Source organism: Siphateles boraxobius, unplaced genomic scaffold (assembly GCF_051911475.1).
Source record: "Siphateles boraxobius isolate OS27281-9 unplaced genomic scaffold, OSU_SipBor_1 12, whole genome shotgun sequence".
In the NCBI taxonomy this organism is placed as follows: Eukaryota; Metazoa; Chordata; class Actinopteri; order Cypriniformes; family Leuciscidae; genus Siphateles; species Siphateles boraxobius.
In genome coordinates, this window is record NW_027508722.1 from 32784465 (window position 1) to 32807500 (window position 23036).

Consider the following 23036-nt stretch of genomic DNA (forward strand, 5'->3'; position numbering starts at 1 on the left):
ATTAGTTGTACGTCCAAATAAAATGTTTATGTGGGGAAAAAAAACGTTCCATAAACGATTTATAACATTTTGAGAACATTATCATATAACTTCGAACAAATGTAACTGAAAGAACGTTTTTCATAACTTTTCAAAATACGTGTGAACGTATTAAACTAATTTCACTTTCTGAGGTAAATGAATCTGGACGTGCACTCGCTCCTCCCGCGCGTCACAGTACGGTTCTGCGCTGCGTCATTTTCGTACGCGTGCATGCGCATCCCTGTGTGTGTGTGAGTGTTTGTGCTGCGCAGTTTGCGTAACTGTGCCCGTGTGTACGCACTAGCCTCGGTCACTCGCTCTCCGCAGTTCCGTGCTGGCGCAGCGCGTCCTTCCGCCTGTGCTCGTCCTCGGCCTCGCACACAACAACAAAGTATTTAATTCTGCACCGGCTTTCGTGACATTCAACACACACTTTCACAGTGGATCAAAATAGCACAATAAAGGTAAGAAATTTATTTTAGGAGCAGACTGAAGCAGCTGCTGAATTATTGCATAATGTTTTGCGCGGGATGGCGGCGCGCGCCCGGCGCGGGAGTGTTCGTCATGGCCCGCGCAGCTCGCGCCACTAAATTCACCTCAGCGCGCCGCGGTCCGTCGAGCTCCCGTTTAACGACGAGCACATTCCGCTGCTCTCCGGTGCTGATCGGTGCTCGAGGGTTCCCCGGGCTCGTGTAGTGGAAAAGTCGGAGGATAGTTAGTCGTTTTTGTTCGTTTTATGTCGGCGGACGATTATTTATGTGCTAATGCTAAGATTAGCTTCAAGAGAATCAAAACAGGATAGCGCAGAAATGGCAAAAAACACCGATTAAACTTCAGTTTATTGACCGAACAAGATATTTAGAGAGAAAACGACTTTTTTATTTGATAAAAATACACCTCTTGTGTTTATATTAAGTAAGTTAGTTTCGGCGTTTGTGGCCCGTGGCAGTCCATTCAGAACAAACCACAAGCATCATGTGTCCATTAAGGTATCAATGATCTTTAACAAACCACTTGAAATGTGTTTTAATGCATTATGTTCTGTCTTCAAATGTGATGTTAATGATTATTTATTAAAATGAGGCGTGACTTCATTCGTTTGTTTTTATTAGACACAAGTTAAATGCTTATAATTTTTCATAGAGAACTTACATAACCTGTATGTGTAAATACGATAAATATTTGTATAAATATATAGCATCAAGTGTACGTTATATGTTTTAAGTAATTAGCCAAAAAGTAACATGATTTTTGGACATGTTAGACTAAAATTGTACATAAAAAAGGCCAAATGTCAATTAGTTGGTCAGTTTGCTATATATTAAACTATATATTTTTATATAATATTGCAGTTTATTAATAAATTATTTATCCATGCTCATAATTTAAGTTAATGTGCCTTGTAGTCTTTAATCAAAAGTAACATGTTTACTGGGGCAGGACAACCTGTCACTCACATGGGATTGACCAATAGCAAACCACAACCATCCAATCAAGTCCCGCCCTACATTTGACTCGCATAAACCACTAGCAGAACTTCCCTTTGATGTTGACTTTAATGTAGTTTTGTCGGGATACTGGAATGTCCAACTTCAATACGATACCTTGAAAAATATTGATATTCTATACCACGGGGAAAACTGCCATATACACACACACACACCATCATTTTCGTCATTGAACTACATTTACAAAAAGTAAACCGTAATAAAATAACAAATAAACTAATTGCAAACGATGGCACAAATAAATACAATAGAATCAAGAGATAAATTACACAAACAAGTTTTTTAAGTGGGTCTATCATTATTCAGGTTAGAAATACTACAGAAATTAAAGTAATCAAATGTAAAATAACACTGGATAGTTTTCATTGTCCAGATTAATGCTTATAATTAAAGTTACAAAACTTATTCAGTCATGAGCAGCGAGTGATTTTCTCTTTCTCTCTTGTTCTTTGATTAACAGCAGGTTTATTAGGCTGCTGTCACTTTAAGAGCGTATGCACTGATCCAATATACTGTTATGTATGCATTTTCTCTCTACTATTAAGTTATTACTTTATTACTATTAACCTTTAACCAAAACTGAATGTATTTATCTGAATACTTCGCAAGGCGGACATTTTTGCCTAATTTTCTATGTATTTGATCATTTAAGCGCAATAAGCCACGGAAAATAAGTAAATTTAGCCGTTTAAGAGGTGGCTTTACGAGAGCGGCACTTCAGTGTTCACGAGCTTTTGAGGCGAGTGCGAAACCTGCGGAAATGACTAAAGTTATGCGCAATACAAGCACTATTTAACCGTCGCGAATGAGAGGAGGCTGCGAGTGAAACGGCGACCATTTCAGTATCGATACATATCGAAATATCGATATTTTTGAAAACGTTATTTTAACATACCATGTTTTGTCCCAAAGTTTTAATTTGATTCCATCACTGTATTTGTAAGCTACTCGATCTCAGTATCAATCAAGCTTATTTCTCGTTCTCTTTCCGTAGGATCCCGCTCCAGTATGTCCGAAACTGTGAAGTATGTGGACGATGAGCACAGGACCATCTTTCTGAAGCTACTGAACGAGCAGCGATTGGAAGGAGAGCACTGCGACATCGCGGTCGTGGTGGAGGATGTGAAGTTCAGAGCGCATCGCTGTGTGTTAGCGGCGTGCAGCAACTACTTCAAAAAACTCTTTAAGAAACACGAGGTTGACAGTTCGTCCGTTATCGAGATCGACTTCATCCGTGCGGACATCTTCGAGGAGGTGCTCAATTACATGTACACCGCGAAGATCTCAGTCAAGAAGAAGGACGTGAATCTAATGATGTCCTCCGGACAGATTCTCGGGATACGCTTTCTGGATAAGCTCTGCTCACAGAAACGTGACATGTCGCCCGACGAGAAAAACAACGATGCTAGGAATGCAAAGTTCCCGTACGACATGGTAAAAATGGGCCTTCCGACGGAAGATCCTCCGTTGAATCCAGACAGCGACGTTCAGGTGCTCGGCGACCAAGATGACACGCCGTCAGACGACATCGTTGAGGAAGCGCAAGGCAATCACGACTTAGACAAATCGCCTAATAACGCCTTACGAGTGCAGGAGGCTATCCTGAAAGAGCTAGCGCAGGAAGAGGTGCACAAAGTTAGCTGCTACGACCAAGAAGTGGAAGCTATCGACGCAGAACCTAAAGAATTAGCGGCTCAGACGCTCTCGTTCGCCGATAGCATGGGCGACGTGAAAGACGAGCAACCGCCTGGATGGACGACGGCAACCGCCGATATGAAGTTCGAGTATCTTCTCTACGGCCACCGGGATCAGTTAGCATGCCACGTGTGCGGGAAAACCTTCATGGACGAGAATCGGCTGCGAAAACATGAGAAGCTTCACTCGGCTGACAGACCGTTCGTCTGCGAGATCTGCACTAAAGCGTTCACAACGCAAGCTCATTTAAAAGAACACTTGAAGATCCACACGGGCTTCAAACCGTATCGTTGCGATGCTTGCGGGAAGTCGTTCATCCGTGCGCCGGATCTGAAGAAACACGAGCGCGTTCACAGCAACGAGCGGCCGTTCGGGTGCCAAATGTGCGAAAAAGCGTTCAAGCACAAGTCGCATCTGAAGGATCACGAGCGACGGCACCGAGGAGAGAAACCGTTCGTGTGCAACTCGTGCACAAAGGCCTTCGCAAAAGCGTCCGATTTGAAGAGACACGAGAACAACATGCATAGCGAACGCAAACAGTTGCCCGGCGGCGGATTGCAAAGCGAGACCGAACAACTGCAAGCCGCGGCAATGGCCGCCGAAGCCGAGCAGCAGCTGGAATCCATCGCGTGCTCATAACACACTTTAGTCTTACAACTGTTCATAATCATTCTTTTTCTCTCGTTTTAGAATTGTTTCTTTTTATATGTAAATGGTGCGAAACGTTTTTCTCTTATTGTACAGTTCATACAAAATGTATTTGAGTATTTATGGCAGCTGGCGGACGATAAATTGTTCTGTTGCCGTCGTACAGCGTAAACCGGACGCATTTGTGATGTTGTTGTGGCGAGAGTGGAGGAATCGTTCCATCCGTTCACTTTTGCGAAACGATTTACACTTCGAGATATTTTTGCTGTAATAAAAGACTGGTGAATCATTCAACGGTTGTGATGTTATTTCCTGCTGTTTGTTTTTCCCACAGAGACTCGTGATGTGTTGATCAAACCGCTGCTTAGACAAGTCTTGTTTTTTTCTCTAGGCCTGTTCGTAAACTCACGTAAAATGTCTTAATTTGAATATGAAAAAGTATTATTTATTCTTGGTTAACTGCTAAATTGTTCTTATGAGGCACTTTTGTGAAAATCCAGCTTGTAATGTTGTTTATATGGTGTTTTTAATATGCTTTAACACAAAGCATGTGTAAGTTCATAAGTCGACAGCATTGCTGAGTATTTTCTCCTTAAAACTGCAGTGAACCAAAGACAGTCTCAAAAACACGCTTTGAAATCGCTGGTGTTTCTGACGTCACAAACTACCTTGTAGCCAATCAGATCAACGTGTTATCGTCAACCAGTGGATCTCTGAGTGAGTGAGTGAGTGAGTGGAGGCGGGGCTCATTTGCATATTCATAGAACCGCACATACTAAATGAGGCAAGGGTGTCGAGTTACATTCAAGATATTATAAAGCATGAAGAATTTTTCTTCAAGGAAAAAACGTTTAAATATGAAATTTTTGTGATAGAAGTATTATGGAATACTATTATCCCTTTAAATCTGTAGTCTGTAACTGAAGTTCAGTGGCTTTTGTTTTTCTCTTTCTGTTGGTGGGAATATTGGGGAATTTTAAAATAGTGTTTTACAGGACTGGAAAAGTCATGCAAGTTAATGAAATCCTGAAAATGAATGTAAAAAAAAATCTATTGGCTGTGCTTGAAATGTTTTCTAGAAATCTATGGCAAGCTGTTTTGGCTTTTATTAATTTCCAGGATATAAATTTTTGATATCAACAATTAAATTTTCACTATTTAAAATGCTATTTATTGATATCAGGAATTAAGATTTCTACTTATAAAAATGTGAATTCTTGAAATCAGCAATGACATAATCTCTCGCAGAAATACGAATTAATGATATCAAGAATTACATTTTTAGTAAAAACTATAATTCTTGATATCTATAATTGTATTTTCACTAGTGAAATGTCACCATAGGCTCCCGTTCAAATTCAATTGTTGGTATCAAGATTTTGATTTCTTGTTAAATCCCAATTTCACATATCAGAAATACATATTTTACTAGTAAAAACTATTTTTTTAATCAATAATTATGTGTTCTTGATATCAACAATTGAATTGCTATTAGAAAAATGTTCATTTTTGATATCAGTTTTATTTTCACTAGTTGAAATTCAATTCATGATATCAACTATTCTTATTTTTGTGAGTGATGACGTCATTGTTGATAGCAAGAATTCACATTTTTACTAATGGAAATGTAATTCCTGATATCAAGAATTCATATCTTAGGAATGAATAAAAGTCAAAACGGCTTGCCATAGAAATCACAACGTAAAGACATATTTCTTCCAAACAACTAAAGAAATGCAATGGGAGTGCAGCCATCGATCACAGTGTTGATGTTCCTGCGATCGTGCACGTGTGGTTTGTTCCGGAAGGTGGCGCTGTGGCTGATTTTGCGCACTTGATTAGAAGAGGAACTTAAAAACTTTCAGGTGTGACAGGTGACATGCATTCTGATGCCGCTGCCAAGTCCTCTCAGGTACAAAGAGCTTTATCATCGCTAATGTTCGACTCGAGTCTGTCTAAATGTGACTAAACTCGATTAACTGAATCCGAATTAAAACACGTCATTAGTAATACTTTGATGCACGCGGTTAACTAGACACTGAACTGCTGTCTTCACAGTGACTAGTGCAGAAAACACTGGACAGGATGAAGCTGGAAAAGGAAGGACATGAGAAGAGCAGCAAGAAACACGAGAGAAGGTCAGAACGACTGAAAGTGTTCTGAGAATGTTTACGTTATAAAAACGTTACATTTGAATGTTCTATGAAGTTTTTTTTTTTTAAATGTACACGAACGTTCCATTTCGTCATTTTGCAGACATTCTTACAGAATGCTCAGAGAACGTTCAAATGTAACAAGACATTTAAAATAAGAACGTCAAACTAAAACGTTTCATGAACAAAGTATTAATAATGTTTTGAGAAAGACCAGAGGTGAATAGGGTACAATATGACTGATAAATGTAACCATATTGCACCAGTTGATTGATTCAATTCATAATTGCAAAAAAAAATGTATCACAAGTTTTCTGAAATGTTGTTTAAATATGCAAATTAGGCGTTATCTGATTAAATATGCACCAATTTGCATAAATGTATAGACCAAAAAAATCTGAATATTTGATGAAGACCGGTTCAAAAATCTTTTTTTTTTTTTTTTTTTTGTATATATTAGAGTCAAAGGATTTTACTGAGTGGATTTTGGACACCTCTATCACTCCACAAATCAGAAAATACTGCCAACAGCCAAACATAAATACGTTTTTGCCATTTGTTTAGGAATAAAATTGATAAAATCAGTAAAATTATATATGAACAAACCCCTCTGTAAAAACATTCATAATATAGATAAGAATAAAACTGTAAAGTTTGGTGTGTGTAAGTGTCACTGAAGTGGAGATTTCAGGCTCAATGTAGGAGGAAAAACTCATTTTGAGCAAACGGCCTTTAAAGATATAAACTGTAACTGAGATCTACAGATGCGAATAGATAAAGTGCTCTACAAGATACAGTTAAAAGTGTGTTTTTGATGTTTTCTGTCCACTAGTCTGAAAAAACACTGGTTTTGCTTGTGGTGTCTTTAATCGTGCGTTCTATTAACGCTTATTCATAACTGAAAGAACGTTCCCTGTTATCTAATACGGCATCATGCGAGATGAACAGGGATATTGGAGGTTTATTAAACGAGGATTTTCTGTGTGTGTCAGTGAGAAGAAGTCCAAGCATTCCTCTAAAGACAGGGGAAAAGACTCGGAGGTGAACGGCAAACACAAACACTCCTCGAAGGTAAAAGCCTCATGACAGAAGCTCGTTAAATAATTCTGCATGCGTGTCTGACGTATGATGTCTTTTCTAGAAGAAACAGTCAGACTCCGGGGAATGTCAGCAGGAGTCTGGAGTCTCCAGGTGTGTATTCAGCTATAATAATAATAATAATAATGCATGAAGTTCTGTCACTGACTCATATTCATCTGTTTTTGCAGCGGAGGTAAAAATGAAGCAGGAGATGCTGACATGGATGTGGTGAGCATCGTTTAATGATACAGAAAATAAAGATTCTTTATTGGCATTGAAAGTTGCATGAAGAATCTTTAATAACATCCATTGTTTAAAAGGAAAAGAAAAAAAAGCATGAACAGTTACTCAAAGGTCCCAAAAATCACTGGAACCTTTATTTTTAAAGTCCCCCTGTGGTGAAAATCCAGCTTTTAATGTTGTTAATGTGTCTATGTGGTGTTTTTAATATGCTTTAACACAAACCATGTGTAAATTCATAAGTCGACAGCATTGCTGAGTATTTTCTGCTTAAAACTGCAGTGAACCAAAGACAGTCTCAAAAACACGCTTTGAAATCGTTGGTGTTTCTGACGTCACAAACTACCTTGTAACCAATCAGGTCAACGTGTGATCGTCAACGAGTGGATCAGTGAGTGAGTGGAGGCGGGGCTCATTTGCATATTCAGAGAACCGCGTATACTAAATGAGGCAAGGGTGTCGAGTTACATGCAAGATATTATAAGGCGTGAACAAAAAAACATTTAAATATGTAATTTTGGTGATCGAAGAAGAGATTTACTGGATAAAGTGATTGACCTCAGGGGGACTTTAAGAGCAGGAGGAAAACCTCAGTTTCGATCTTTTAAATGTTTATTTGTGCGTGTTGTTTTGCAGGATGCAACAGCAGATCCGGATGAAAGGCAAGAGATCTCAGTTTCGCTTCTCATGATCGATTAATTGTGCAATGAAAAATGTAACTTTCTAAAGTGGTTATGAGTTTAATAAAGCAGGTTATGTTTGTATGACGCTTCAGAACTCAACATGATGGACACAAAAAATCAAGCCCACCGGAAAACAACAACAAACAGAAGGTATTTTGAGTCGGGTATTTTGCTGTTGTCGTGCAGGTTTGTTTAATATCTTTAGTTTGATTCTCAGATTCGATCGAAAAGCTGCAAGGAGCGTCTCAATCATAAAGAGAAGAAAGATCTGAACCATGTGGAGGAAAACCTCAAAAAGGAGAGGAATAAAGACTCAGATCAGGTGTGTGATATAACACTGCTCAAAATGCTTGATTACTTGAATCTGAAGTCCTGGAAAACCCTTGAAAACAGACATTTTATGAAGAAGTGTTTGAATTATTGAATGTGTGAAATTAGCGTTTAATTTGATCGATAAAACAATCTTTTCACACACACTTTCTGCTGTAGCTCGTCTGATATAGAGGCGTTTCGCATGGCTATGAGTGTGATATAGCACATATAAATATCCAAGTATATGATACAGCTTTTATTCATATATGATTGAGCCTGAGAATAAAAGCTGTATCATATACTTGGACATATTCATGGCAGAAAAAATCAGATTTAATGAATAAAATGATAATTTTTTGCATTGTTTCTTTTCAATGGTGAAAGTTACCACAGTCATTGCATCTCCTGCACTTTATTTGCAATAAATAACTTTATTTTATTATTATTATTATTATTAATGTTCCTGCTTATCATGGTCAGTTACATTTTAGTTTTGGTATTTTGATGGATGTTCATCAGCGTTTGTGTTGGTAAAGCAGGAGATGGACGGAGAAGAGAAGACGAAGAAGAAGAAGAGAGTCAAAGATGAAGAGCAAGAGCAGAATTTGAAGAAAAGAAAAAAGCAAAGTTCTGAACACGACAAACCAGAGAAGAATAAGAAGATGAAGAAGGAAGGAGACGAGGAGGTGAAGAAGAAGGAAAGGGTGAAGAAAGAGGACAAGAAAGACGAGGACTCTGATAAGTGGAAGTGGTATGTGCTCACACTGTTTTCCTTCAGGTAGTCTTAAAACATTTATTTGATCACCTCCTAAAATTAAAGTATGTACTTCATTAAACTTGATTTTTGAAAGCCGACTGAATAGGCTTAATTAATCCGAATTATTGATGTCACGAATGTAATGCAATTTCTCCTTATTTTTCATTCTTAGATTTGCACTTTTTTCACACCCTAAATAACCTTTGTTTTCTACTCTTATTTTTAAAGTAAATGATGAATAAAGTGGCGTGCGGAACTGTTATCGTGCAGTTGCCGCCGGTCGGACACGCATATATGTGACGCACACAGATCTGGCGTAAGTGCGCATGCGCAGTGAGCACATGTTAGATGTGCGCTGCTTCTGCGGGGAATGAAAAGATGTTTTTGCGTTATTTCACGATTTATTTATATTTCAACGGAACGTAATAAATGCGCTTCGCTCGTTTCCAATGTCAGACATTATTATACTCGAGCCGCAGCGGTTAAAACACTGTCAGACTTCAGGTCAGTTCAGATCTTCACTAGTGATGATGATGATATCACATCTGCGCATGCGCGTAAGATGAGAGGTTGTTGACATGCTAAACTTTAAACAGATAATAATGTAGAATGGTGGATTGAAGCTTTAATGAGACATTTTGCTAAATATTAATATAATCATTTATTGAATATTTATAATTAATTACAAGTATAATTTTGTATTATATTATAATTATACAATTATATTAATAATATTTAAAAAAATAATCATTATTAATTAATTTTTTTATATAATCGACAATTTAAATTAATTTTTATTATTAAATTAATCTTTTTATGTAATAATTGATAATTTGACATAATTTTGTAGAATTGTGTATTGCTTTGAGCTCATTTTAATTGGTGTGAGACTGTTAAATATTAACTTAAAATTATTTTTATTTTATATAATTTGTAATATTAAATGAGAATTTATTATTTCATATTTATTAAAAAAATCCGTGGACATCAGTCATGCAAATCTGTTTTTCAATAAATAATTTATTAATAAATGATTAATCTTAATTATTTGTACAGTTTAAGCACATGATTATGTAGAATTGTGTAATTCCATTTCTTTTTTAATATTAATCGGTGTGAGACTGTTTATTAAATATTATCTTAATGTTGTTATTATATTATTTCAATATAATATTTTTATATTTTAAATAATTTATTAAAATTAAATATTCTCTTCCCATAATTTATCAATAAATAATTAATAAATCCATCTTAAAATGTTCATTTTTACACATTAAACTTGAATAAAATGTATTAATATTTGAGGTTGAATTTGCAGACTGTATAATTGCTCAATATATTCACTGTTAAAGTTAGTTTTTTATGCATCTGCTTCTAATTGTCTTGTGATTCTTCGTGTGTGTGTGTGTGTGTGTGTGTGTGTGTGTGTGTGGTGATTGCATGTTCAGGTGGGAAGAAAGCAAATCCTCGGACAGTCAGAAGTGGAGCCGTCTTGAGCATAAAGGACCGTATTTCGCTCCAGAATATGATCCGCTGCCCGATAACGTGCCCTTTTATTATGATGGTAAACATGTCATGTGATCAAGTCAGCTTTATTTCTAGAGCGCTTTATACAGTACAGATTGTTTCAAAGCAGCTGCACAGTAATAAACAGCTGAATAAGTGTTAATATTATTAAGAATTGACTTCATAAACGTGTTGTGTGTCTGTTTTCAGGGCAGCTGCTGAAACTGAGTCCAGCGACGGAGGAAATCGCCACTTTCTACGCCAAGATGCTGGACCACGAATACACCAGTAAAGAGATGTTTCAGAACAACTTCTTCACTGACTGGCGGGAGGTCAGAAACCAACAATAATCTGTCGCATAAACACTCAAAGTGCCCTATTATGTTATTTAAAAGGCTCCTAATGTTGTTTCTGAGTCTCCTACAACAGATTCACATTCATACAAGCTCAGAAACACATTAATGTCCTCATAATCTCCACGTCAGCATCAGCTCTTTCTCTCAGTGTCTGAAACGCTTCGTCTCTCTAAGCCCCGCCTCTCTGAGAGCTGCTCTGCTGTGATTGGTCATTATCATATCTGAATCTCAGCTCTTGATCACAGTGATACGAACAGTAACGATGGCGTGTTTTACCGTATCAGTCTCAGAAAACAGCGTCTTCTCGACACGAACAACACGAAACAAACTCTTCCAGTCTCAGATACACTACAGTGTTTGAGGGCGGAGCTAAGAGACGCTGCTCAGCCAATCAACACCAGAGACGGGCATTATGCTAATTACTTACATTGTAACTAATTTGCAGCATCTCAGAATTGCTTTCATTTAGGAGACAACTTTTTGTTGTTCACTTATCTGTGAACTATCCCTTTAACTCTCATGTACAATTTAAAGTTGTTATTTTTTACTTCAGCTCAAGTATGTTTTTACTCAGTATCCAAGTTTTCAGTAGAGTTTGAGTTCTTTTACACCCCTGTAAACTTAAACCTCATTCTTGAATTGTAATTGTCTTCAGGAAATGACTAACGAAGAGAGGAAGCTGATTAAGACGCTCTCCAAGTGTGACTTCAGCCACATGCACAAGTACTTCGTGGAGAAGTCGGAGGAGCGTAAGAACATGACGAAGGAGGAGAAGCAGGTGTGTGTGTGTGTGTGTGTGTGTGTGTAACACTAATGTATTTAATAGTGTGTAGGACAGCAACTCTGCACTGCAAAAATGTTTATAAGACAGATGCAATTTTATGGTTAAGAGATAAAGAGAAACAACTAATATATTCACCCAGATCACATTATACACTGCAAAAAATGCTTTTCTTAGTATTTTTGTCTTGTTTCCAGTCCAAGTATCTAAAATTCTTAAATCAAGATGCATTTACTAGATGAGTAAAATGCCATGAGATTTTAGGTCTTGTTTTCCGCAGGAATTAATTAAAATTGAGTGAGTTTCTGCTTAAAACAAGCAAAATGATCTGCCAATGGGGTCAGAAAAATAATCTTAAAGGTGCAGTGTGTGATTCATTTTAGCGGCATCTAGTGGTGAGGTTGTGAATTGCACCCAACAGAAGTTACGGTGGCCGACAGGAAATGATGTCGTCGTCTGAGACGGCAGAGAGTAGCCAGTTAAACATGAGGTTTCTTTACAAAGATAAATTTAGAAATTAGGTTTACTTAATTATTTAGTAAAACAATATTTTATTGCTCATTATATCATCATTGTGTCAGTGTTTTATTCGCTGACTTTAGCAGCTTCTTAACACGAAGAACAACATAGTGACGAAACGCGTTTGTCCGTTCAGGGCCACGGTAGAAACACGTGGATGTAAGGAGACCCGCGGTGTGTGTGGAGAGAAACGACTCGTTCTAAGATAATAAAAACGTAACGCTTCATTAAGTAAGGTCTTTATACACCACTGAAAACATAGTTATGTATATGATATGCATTTCTGTCAACAGATCCTCCTAAATATTACGCGATGCACCTTTAATTCAATTGGAATCAAGATTATTTTTCTTAATTTTTCTTGTTTTAAGCAAAAACTCACTTTATTTATTTCCCCAGAAAACATTTAAATTCTTAAATGCATCTTGATTTAAGAATTTTTTGATATTTGGACTGTAAACAAGACAAAAACACTAAGTGAGAAAAGCAGTATTTGTAGAGTATTTGTAAATAAAGACTAACACGTCTGTGCACATATATAATCAAACGCGCACACCTATAGACTAAACATGTAACGCGCATGTCAGTGGTTTCACAGGTTCACATTTTTGAAGTTTGCAGACATTTTTTTGTTTTCCCCCCCAAAATTATTCAATGCTTGTACCTTGAAACCTATTACAAGGTTTGCGTTCTCGAGCAGCAAACACTGGTGTGTGTGTGAGCGTCCAGAACACATTAAGGGTTTTCTGTTTGAACGGTGTGTGTTAGTGGCCGCTAAGTTAATAACTAATGATCTTTACAATGGAAGTGAATCAGTCAAAACTAACTTTATCTGGACAATAACTTTATTCTAGATCTGCTGTAAAGCCTAAACAATCTCTGTTACTGTAATCTCCTATTATCACTGTAAAGCTGCTGTGAAACTCTATATTGTTAAAGCGCTGTATAACTGAAGGAGACGTGACTAGTGTGACTGTGTGTGTGTTCAGGTCCTGAAGGAGGAGTCCAGTCGTCTGGTCGAGGAGTACGGGTTCTGTGTGCTGGACGGACACCGGGAGAAGATCGGGAACTTCAAGCTGGAGCCTCCGGGTCTGTTCCGCGGGCGAGGAGAACATCCGAAGATGGGAAAACTGAAGAAGCGCATCCAGCCGGAGCACGTCACCATCAACTGCAGCCAGTGAGCCATGCACTTATTATAATCTGCTTATTTAATGTTTTATTTGTGTAAGGACAGAAACTATAAAGAATAGGACTGGGAGAAAAAATCGATTCACCTAGCTATCGCGATATTTATTTTATTTATTTTTTACGAATTTAAATTCGTTTTTTTTATTTTTTTTTATTAAATTGCTTTATTTTTGTCCTTGCTTATAGACGAGGTTGACTGAAGTTAGCCACTTTTGTTCAAACAGAGGAGGAAATGTGTCGTTATCCGAGAATGTTTAGTGACGTAATATCCTTTATGATGTAAAGTGTACGTGTGTAAGAGACGTGAGACTGAAAGTATACTGAGAGAGAGATAAGACGGTAGATCTGCAGGGTTCATCTTTAAAAGACTGTGATCTCCATTCAAACACACACGCCATCTTTCAGTTCGTCTGTCTATTAAACTTTGACAATCATATCGCAACGTTCAAATCTATGTTGCCGCTGGTCGTCATGAAACCGCTTTCAACCTCAAAGTATCATTATTTCTGTGATGCAATAGTTCAAATTATCATAGAAGTACTTGGATAAAAGTTTAAGGTTCAAATATAAACACTGTCTACGATATCGATCAAAATAGATTAAATCCGCTTTTGATAGAAACTTGGTGCTTAAAATAACGCATTTATCGATTACATTGTTTCACCAGTAGGTGGTGACAAGTGACTGATAAAAAATGTATTGAATCATTAATTAAAGAGAATGTAGTATTGTATGATGCTTCTGAAATAAACTTGTTTTTGTAAATATGACTCATCTTATAGATCATACAGTCTGACTCTGTATAAGTGTTTGATTTAACTTTTCACGATGGTCTAGTGTTAAAAAAAATCGCAATTTATTGCAATATCGAAACGCAATACTTGTAGAATCGCATAATTTTTTTAATTTCTTTTCCTCAGAGACTCTAAGATCCCAGAAGCCCCTGCTGGACACCGGTGGAAGCGCGTTCAGCACGACAACACGGTCACATGGCTGGCGTCGTGGCTCGAGAACATTCACGGACGACCCAAATACATCATGCTGAACCCCAGCTCCAAACTCAAGGTGTGTGTGTGTGTGTGTGTGTGTGTGTGTGTGTGTGTGTGTGTGTGGGGGGGGCCTTGTCCGCACTAATACGTTGGAGTTTGAAAATGCATCTTTTTCTCTGCGCTTTGGCCTTCTGTTCACACTGAGACGGCGTTTTTATTTATGAAAAAGAAGTTTACACATGCGCAGTAAAGGTGGATTTAGCGTTTTACAAACGTTTCTCATCCACACTAAAACGCCTGAAAATGCTAGTGTGGACGAGAACGTTTTAAACGGAAACGCCGTTTTCAAATGTATCCGGATTCATGTAGACGAAACCTGAGCTCGCTGCACACGCTCCCATAGTGATGATGGTGATGATAATAATAGTGATGATAGTGATGGTGTTGATGATGTGATGGTGATGTTGATGATGTGATGGTGATGGTGATGGTGATGATGATGATGATGGTGATGATGATGATGGTGATGATGTGATGGTGATGATGTGATGGTGATGGTGTTGATGATGGTGATGATGATGATGGTGATGATGATGATGATAGTGATGATGATGATAGTGATGATGATGATAGTGATGATGATAGTGATGATGATAGTGATGATGATGATGGTGGTGATGATGATGGTGATGATGATGATAGTGATGATGATGATAGTGATGATGATGATAGTGATGATGATGATAGTGATGATGATAGTGATGATAGTGATGATGATAGTGATGATGATAGTGATGATGATAGTGATGATGATAGTGATGATGTGATGGTGATGATGATGTGATGGTGATGATAGTGATGGTGATGGTGATGGTGATGGTGATGGTGATAGTGATAGTGATGGTGATGATGATAGTGATGATGATGATAGTGATGATGATGATAGTGATGATGATAGTGATGATGATAGTGATGATGATAGTGATGATGATAGTGATGATGATAGTGATGATGATAGTGATGATGATGTGATGGTGATGATGATGTGATGGTGATGATGTGATGGTGATGGTGATGATAGTGATGGTGATGATAGTGATGGTGATGGTGATGATGATGATGGTGATGATAGTGATGGTGATGGTGATGGTGATAGTGATAGTGATGGTGATGATGATAGTGATGATGATGATAGTGATGATGATGATAGTGATGATGATAGTGATGATGATAGTGATGATGATAGTGATGATGATAGTGATGATGATAGTGATGATGATAGTGATGATGATGTGATGGTGATGATGATGTGATGGTGATGATGTGATGGTGATGGTGATGATAGTGATGGTGATGATGATAGTGATGATGATGGTGATGATGGTGATGATAGTGATGATGATAGTGATGATGATAGTGATGATGATAGTGATGATGATAGTGATGATGATAGTGATGATGATAGTGATGATGTGATGGTGATGATGATGTAGTGATGGTGATGATGATAGTGATAGTGATGGTGATGATGATAGTGATAGTGATGGTGATGATGATAGTGATGATGATGGTGATGATGATGGTGATGATGATGGTGATGATGATAGTGATGATGATAGTGATGATGATAGTGATGATGTGATGGTGTTGATGATGATGTGATGGTGATGGTGATAGTGATTAGGGCTGCACGATGTGTCGTTTTAGCATCGATATCGCGATGTGCGCATCCACGATAGTCACATCGCAGGATGTTGCGATGTAGGCCTAAGTCGTACAGTAGTTGATCCGTGATTCATGATCTGTACGGGCCAGCAGCTCCGGATTAATTGCAAAGTTTAACCATCATATAGTGAAAGTTTATCATTTGCATGTGTTTTTAAGTCCTGTCAGTTTAAACATCAAGCGTAAGAAGACTGGAACTTGCGCGTTGTTTTCTGTGAGCCGGGCAGATCAGTGGTCTTTCTCTTATTTCTGAGCTTGAACGAACACGAGAATTCAAAATAAAGTCAGAATGCCCTTCCTCCATTGAACAATTTTTGGCGACCGCCAAAGCGTATTTTTGTCCCGCCAAAGCCTTATTTGACCGGTGAGTGATAGATGACTGACTGCTGCGCAAAACTGAGAGAACGAGCAGAGAGAGAGAGCCCCGGTCGCGCGCGCACTCTCACCGTTTTCAAACTGTCTTGCTCTCTCACCCTCCCTCGCGCATATTAATGAATTGAGGAGAACGAGCAGAGAGAGAGAGCCCCGGTCGCGCGCGCACTCTCACCGTTTTCAAACTGTCTTGCTCTCTCACCCTCCCTCGCGCATATTAATGAATTGAGTTGACTGAATATCTTTGAGAATACACAATGGTAAAAGGTCGGAAGACCGAAGTTTCAGGTGAAGCATTCGGATATATTTTTTTCCTGAACTACCGCTGGTTGTGAATTGTGCTAAAAAAAATATTCTCTGAAAAGCGTTCCACACATTCAGATAAACCACACTTTCAATAAACAAAACAAAAAAAATCTATCCAGTGATGAAATGTTTTCTGTGTTGAGACCAATCTTGTGCGATGTCCTAACTGCCTGGATAATCACACAACGTGTGCCGTGGTCCGTTAATGACACCTCCAATTCGCGAACTAATGATTCATTTGAACCGATTCACTTTAATGAATGGTTAAAACAACTTATCTGTCCAACACTGAACTCACGAGATATAACAAATCGGAAAGACTTTACAATAAGGTTCCATTTATTAAACTCTAGTTAACTACATTAGTTAATAGAATCTATGCAGATTTACTCCTTTACAAAATCACCCCAGTCATTCAGATGATTCATTCTTTCCAAAGAAAGCTATTTAAGTCATTGGGTGAAATTGTTTTCATATCGCAATATATATCGCAGAAAAATAAAATATCGCAATGTAATTTTTTCCCAATATCGTGCAGCCCTAATAGTGATGATGATGATGATGATGATGATGTGATGGTGATGATGATGATGGTAGGGCTGCAGCTATCGATTCTTTTTGTAATCGATTAATCTAGCACTTAATCGACCGATTAATCGAGTAATCGGATATTTATTTTCGTGTGTGTTTTATTAACAGAATAGTTATAACAGCTTTAACTGAGACAGACACAAGTTTAATATAAGTTATATAGTATGCAAGTTATAAAGCTATCTCATATGTGAATTGTCCTTTAAGATGTTATAATATAACCACTCTAAGCATCCAAGCATATTTGTGTATTTTGGTAGTTTAACGCTGAAGAAGTGCTGTAACGTGACTTGTTGAACATGCAAGCTGACGCACTTTTTGTTCCGTGCTTTTTAACTGACAAATGAGTACTCCGAATCTTTATTAAAAACCAACAGGCTGGGGACTTTAATTTTTTGTTGTTGTTTGTAACTATTTGGCAGACGTGAAATACAAACCATGTGCAAAGCAAAGACTGCAATACAATATTTGTTCCTCTATCACGTCCCGGTGTGTACAGTGAATGCATGCTGAAATTATTGTTGCGTGGCTACATAAAAGTTTAAGCATATGTGATGCATTGCTGCAATTGGTCTGACTGGCGTGTGTGTGAAGGGGTTCTTTTTTTAGGCTATACTCTCTTGCAATTGAACCTGATAGTTACGTTTACTACTTAATGTCATCAAAGCTAAAAATCATATCCAGTCAAACCGCATCACGACGACATCGCTACAAATACAGTATGGGATTAAAATCAGCGAACATCAATAGGCTTAGACTACGTTACCTTGTTTCAGCGAGTTAAGTGAATTAAGTGTGTAATGATCCCACACTTTAGACAATTTCTGCCGTTTATTTACATATTTATTCTCCGCCATCGCGCCAACTAAATTCAAAATATATGCTTCCTGAACAGGTCCGTGTGAATAAACGGTCCGTGGGAAACAATCAAATCCCTGCGCCGCGCGTATAGTGCGCGTCATAGGAATTTAACGAGGCAGGAATTTTTGTAATCGAGTAACGCGAGGAATCGTTTCAGCCCTAGATGATAGTGATGATGATGATGATGGTGATGATAGTGATGATGATGATGGTGATGAGTGATGATGGGGATGAGTGATGATGATGGTGATGATGGGGATGAGTGATGATTATGATGATGGTGATGATAGTGATGATGATGATGGTGATGAGTGATGATGGTGATGAGTGATGATGGTGTTGATGATGATGGTGATGAGTGATGATGGTGATGAGTGATGATGGTGTTGATGATGATGGTGATGAGTGATGATGGTGATGATTGATGATGGTGTTGATGAGTGGTGATGAGTGATGATGGTGATGAGTGATGATGATGGTGATGATTGATGATGGTGTTGATGAGTGGTGATGAGTGATGATGGTGATGAGTGATGATGGTGATGAGTGATGATGATGGTGATGATTGATGATGGTGTTGATGATGATGGTGATGAGTGATGATGGTGATGAGTGATGATGGTGATGATTGATGATGGTGTTGATGATGATGATGATGATGGTGATGAGTGATGATGGTGATGAGTGATGATGGTGATGATTGATGATGGTGTTGATGATCTTGATGTTGATGATCTTGATGATGATGATGGTGATGAGTGATGATGATGATGGTGATGATTGTGATGAGTGATGGTGATGATTGATGATGGTGATGAGTGATGATGGTGATGAGTGATGATGGTGATGAGTGATGATGGTGATGATTGATGATGGTGATGAGTGATGATGATGGTGATGATGGTGATGAGTGATGATGATGGTGATGATTGATGATGGTGTTGATGATGGTGATGAGTGATGATGGTGATGATGATGATGATTGATGATGGTGATGATTGATGATGGTGATGAGTGATGATGGTGATGATTGATGATGGTGTTGATGATGATGATGGTGATGAGTGATGATGGTGATGAGTGATGATGGTGATGAGTGATGATGGTGATGATTGATGATGGTGATGAGTGATGATGGTGATGGTGATGAGTGATGATGGTGATGAGTGATGATGGTGATGAGTGATGATGGTGATGATGGTGATGAGTGATGATGGTGATGAGTGTGATGAGTGATGATGGTGATGAGTGATGATGGTGATGATTGATGATGGTGATGAGTGATGATGGTGATGATTGATGATGGTGTTGATGATGATGATGGTGATGATTGATGATGGTGATGAGTGATGATGGTGATGATTGATGATGGTGTTGATGATGATGATGGTGATGAGTGATGATGGTGATGATGGTGATGAGTGATGATGGTGATGATGGTGATGAGTGATGATGGTGATGAGTGATGATGGTGATGATTGATGATGGTGATGAGTGGTGATGATGATGGTGATGATTGATGATGGTGTTGATGATGATGATGATGATGATGGTGATGATTGATGATGAGTGATGATGGTGATGATTGATGATGGTGATGATGGTGATGAGTGATGATGATGGTGATGGTGATGATTGATGATGGTGTTGATGATGATGATGATGATGGTGATGAGTGATGATGGTGATGGGTGATGATGGTGTTGATGATGGTGATGATGGTGATGATGATGATGGTGATGAGTGATAATGGTGTTGATGATGGTGATGAGTGATGATGGTGTTGATGATGATGGTGATGAGTGATGATGGTGATGAGTGATGATGGTGTTGATGATGATGAGTGATGATGATGGTGATGAGTGATGATGGTGATGATGGGGATGAGTGATGATGGTAATGATGGGGATGAGTGATGATGATGGTGATGATGGGGATGAGTGATGGTGATGAGTGATGATGGTGATGATGGTGATGATGGTGATGAGTGATGATGGTGATGAGTGATGATGATGGTGATGGTGATGATGGTTATGAGTGATGATGATGATAATGATGGTGATGGTGGTGATGATGGTTATGAGTGATGGTGATGATGATGGTTATGAGTGATGATGATGATAATGATGGTGATGAGTGATGATGATGATAGTGATTGTGATGATGATGGTGATGAGTGATGATGATGATGGTGATGACAGTTATGAATGATGATGATGATGATGAGTGTGATGATGATGATGATGAGTGATGGTGATGATGGGTGTGATGATGGTGAGATGATGATGATGAGTGATGATGATGAATGATGGTGATGATGATGATGATGGTGATGAGTGATGATGATGGGTGTGATGATGATGATGATGAGTGTGATGATGATGATGAGTGTGATGATGATGATGATGATGTTGATGATGGGTGTGATGATGATGATGAGTGATGGTGATGATGATGATGGGTGTGATGATGGTGATGAGTGATGATGAGTGATAATAATGAATGTGATGATGAAGATGAAGGTGATGATGAAGATGATGATGGTCTGTGTTCAGGGCGAGAAGGACTGGCAGAAGTACGAGACGGCGCGTCAGCTGAAGGTGTGTGTAAATGCCATCAGAAAGCAGTACAAACGCGACTGGACGTCCCGAGAGATGAAGAGCAGACAGAGGGGAGTCGCCATCTACTTCATCGATAAGGTGAGCTCATCACACTGACACACAGCCACTGGGCCGGAGCTTGACATCCAGCCCCGCCTTTCTGGACAATGGGTGGAGCTTAAAGGTCCAGCCACACCCTAACTTAGGTTTAGCTCCACCCTCAGGGTTCATACAAGATGCTTGAATTTTACTTTTAGAAATTTAAGTCTTGGGAAATCCTTGAAAAGCCACATGTCTGATTCACACAGATAGTGTGTGTGATGATCTGATATACAAGATGCTTGAATTTTACTTTTAGAAATTTAAGTCTTGGGAAATCCTTGAAAAGCCACATGTCTGATTCACACAGATAGTGTGTGTGATGATCTGATCGGGGTTGTGTGTTGTGTGTGTTCTCCAGCTGGCCCTGCGCGCGGGGAACGAGAAGGACGATGAGTCTGCGGATACGGTGGGCTGTTGTTCCCTGCGTGTGGAGCACATCTCGCTTCACCGGCATCTCGACGGCCAAGAACACGTCGTGGAGTTCGACTTCCTGGGGAAAGACTCCATCCGCTACTACAACAAAGTGCCGGTGGAGAAACAGGTCACGCAAACACTGATGCATCACACACACTCTTTAACACTCTGCTGCTCACTTTAGACAGGAAAATATATATTATGTTTTTTTCTTTTTTCCTCTTCATTGCATTCACAATTTTTACAATACAGTTAAACACATTTTTTGTAATCAATTTGATTTATTTAACTTTTTTTTTCAATTAACCCCTTTGCATTGTGCTTTTTTCCTGTGTCATAGCTGACATGTTGATGTACTTTTCAAAAAAAAAATTCTTTTTTAAAAGTTTATTTAGGGTTACCATAACTTCATCTCTAGTTGAAGGAATCTCTATGAATTGAGATAAATGAATGCATTAAGTATTATTGATACACAATCAATGTGAGATATGATTGTAGCAGCTTTATTTGTGATTGTCATGATTGCCTGTTTTATTCTGATCTTCACTCACAGGTTTTCAAGAACCTGAAGCTGTTCATAAAGCACAAGGATCCAGAAGATGATTTATTTGACCGAATTACAGTAAGTGGTGATTGTTGCATCATGCAGTTAAAACAGTTAAAGTCCCCCTGCAGTCAATCATTTTATCCTTTAAAACTCATCTTTGATCACCAAAATGCCTTAAAATATCTTGAATGTAACTCGACACCCTTGCCTCATTTAGTATACGCGGTTCTATGAATATGCAAATGAGCCCCGCCTCCACCCACTCACTCACTCAGAGATCCACTCGTTGACGATCACACGTTGATCTGATTGGTTACAAGGTAGTTTGTGACGTCAGAAACACCAGCGATTTCAAAGCGTGTTTTTGAGACTGTCTTTGGTTCACTGCAGTTTTAAGGAGAAAATACTCAGCAATGCTGTCGACTTATGAACTTACACATGCTTTGTGTTAAAGCATATTAAAAACACCACATAGACATATAAACAACATTAAACGCTGGATTTACACCACAGGGGGACTTTAAATTTGAGTTTTGTCTTTTTCTTGTATGTGTATGCATGTGTGTGTGTGTGTGTATATATATATATATATATATATATATATATATATATATATATATATATATATATATATATATTAGTTTTATAGTTTATAAGGTAAACTGCCAAAGAAAACATTTCAAATTTTCATTGTGTCATGTGATCTTTACTACTGCGTCATGTGGTCTCGCATGTTACTAACCAGCCCTAAATCATCCCAGCATTCAGTCTATTGAGTTTATACCATGTGACTCGCATCATCATCATGGGTTTCTGTTCTTTCAGACGGTCAACCTCAACAAAGCCCTGAACGAGTGCATGCCGGGACTGACGGCCAAAGTGTTTCGAACCTTCAACGCCTCGACGACACTGCAGGATCAGCTCAATAAACTCACCACAGGTCAGACACACTTATTTATATAGAGCTTTTTACTATACAGTGTTTCAAAGCAGCTTTACAGAGATAACAGCAAAATAATGCAACACAGTTTTTTTCTATAAAAAAAAGCATCACAGTCCAGCTTAAATAACCTCAGTGATGG

The 23036-nt window shown here is 38.4% G+C and overlaps 2 protein-coding genes across 6 annotated transcripts in view; both read left to right on the forward strand.

The window, feature by feature from the left end:
* Positions 1–292: 292 nt before the first annotated feature.
* zbtb14 (zinc finger and BTB domain containing 14) lies at positions 293–4166 on the forward strand. 2 transcript variants are annotated; one of them, XM_077218624.1, is made up of 2 exons: positions 293–485; positions 2524–4166. In XM_077218624.1, exon 2 carries the CDS (start codon positions 2538–2540, stop codon positions 3861–3863), a length of 1326 nt encoding a protein of 441 aa, XP_077074739.1. In that variant the 5' UTR covers positions 293–485; positions 2524–2537; the 3' UTR covers positions 3864–4166. The 2 variants fall into 2 exon arrangements, with proteins under 2 accessions (XP_077074739.1, XP_077074732.1); XM_077218617.1 differs by lacking the exon at positions 293–485 and adding an exon at positions 562–1010.
* Positions 4167–5006: 840 nt separating this feature from the next.
* The window catches only part of top1mt (DNA topoisomerase I mitochondrial), a 26223-nt gene continuing 8193 nt past the window's right edge, over positions 5007–23036 (forward strand). Inside the window, exons 1-18 of one of the 4 annotated variants that reach the window (XM_077218594.1) lie at positions 5007–5784; positions 5931–6010; positions 7018–7096; positions 7167–7216; positions 7294–7333; positions 7982–8007; positions 8121–8178; positions 8246–8350; positions 8880–9091; positions 10546–10661; positions 10814–10935; positions 11615–11737; positions 13249–13436; positions 14368–14512; positions 20847–20990; positions 21352–21534; positions 21961–22029; positions 22780–22894. In XM_077218594.1, coding sequence (XP_077074709.1) covers positions 5958–6010; positions 7018–7096; positions 7167–7216; positions 7294–7333; positions 7982–8007; positions 8121–8178; positions 8246–8350; positions 8880–9091; positions 10546–10661; positions 10814–10935; positions 11615–11737; positions 13249–13436; positions 14368–14512; positions 20847–20990; positions 21352–21534; positions 21961–22029; positions 22780–22894 — 1828 coding nt within the window. In that variant the 5' untranslated portion in view covers positions 5007–5784; positions 5931–5957. Of the gene's footprint in view, positions 5785–5843; positions 6011–7017; positions 7097–7166; positions 7217–7293; positions 7334–7981; positions 8008–8120; positions 8179–8245; positions 8351–8876; positions 9092–9402; positions 9602–10545; positions 10662–10813; positions 10936–11614; positions 11738–13248; positions 13437–14367; positions 14513–20846; positions 20991–21351; positions 21535–21960; positions 22030–22779; positions 22895–23036 lie in introns of those variants that run through there. The other 3 variants (XM_077218585.1, XM_077218575.1, XM_077218604.1) reach the window with 3 other exon arrangements.

Coding starts and splice junctions, on each gene's coding strand:
- zbtb14 (XM_077218624.1), top strand. CDS start 2,538: ATGTCCGAAACTGTGAAGTATGTGGACGATGAGCACAGGACCATCTTT.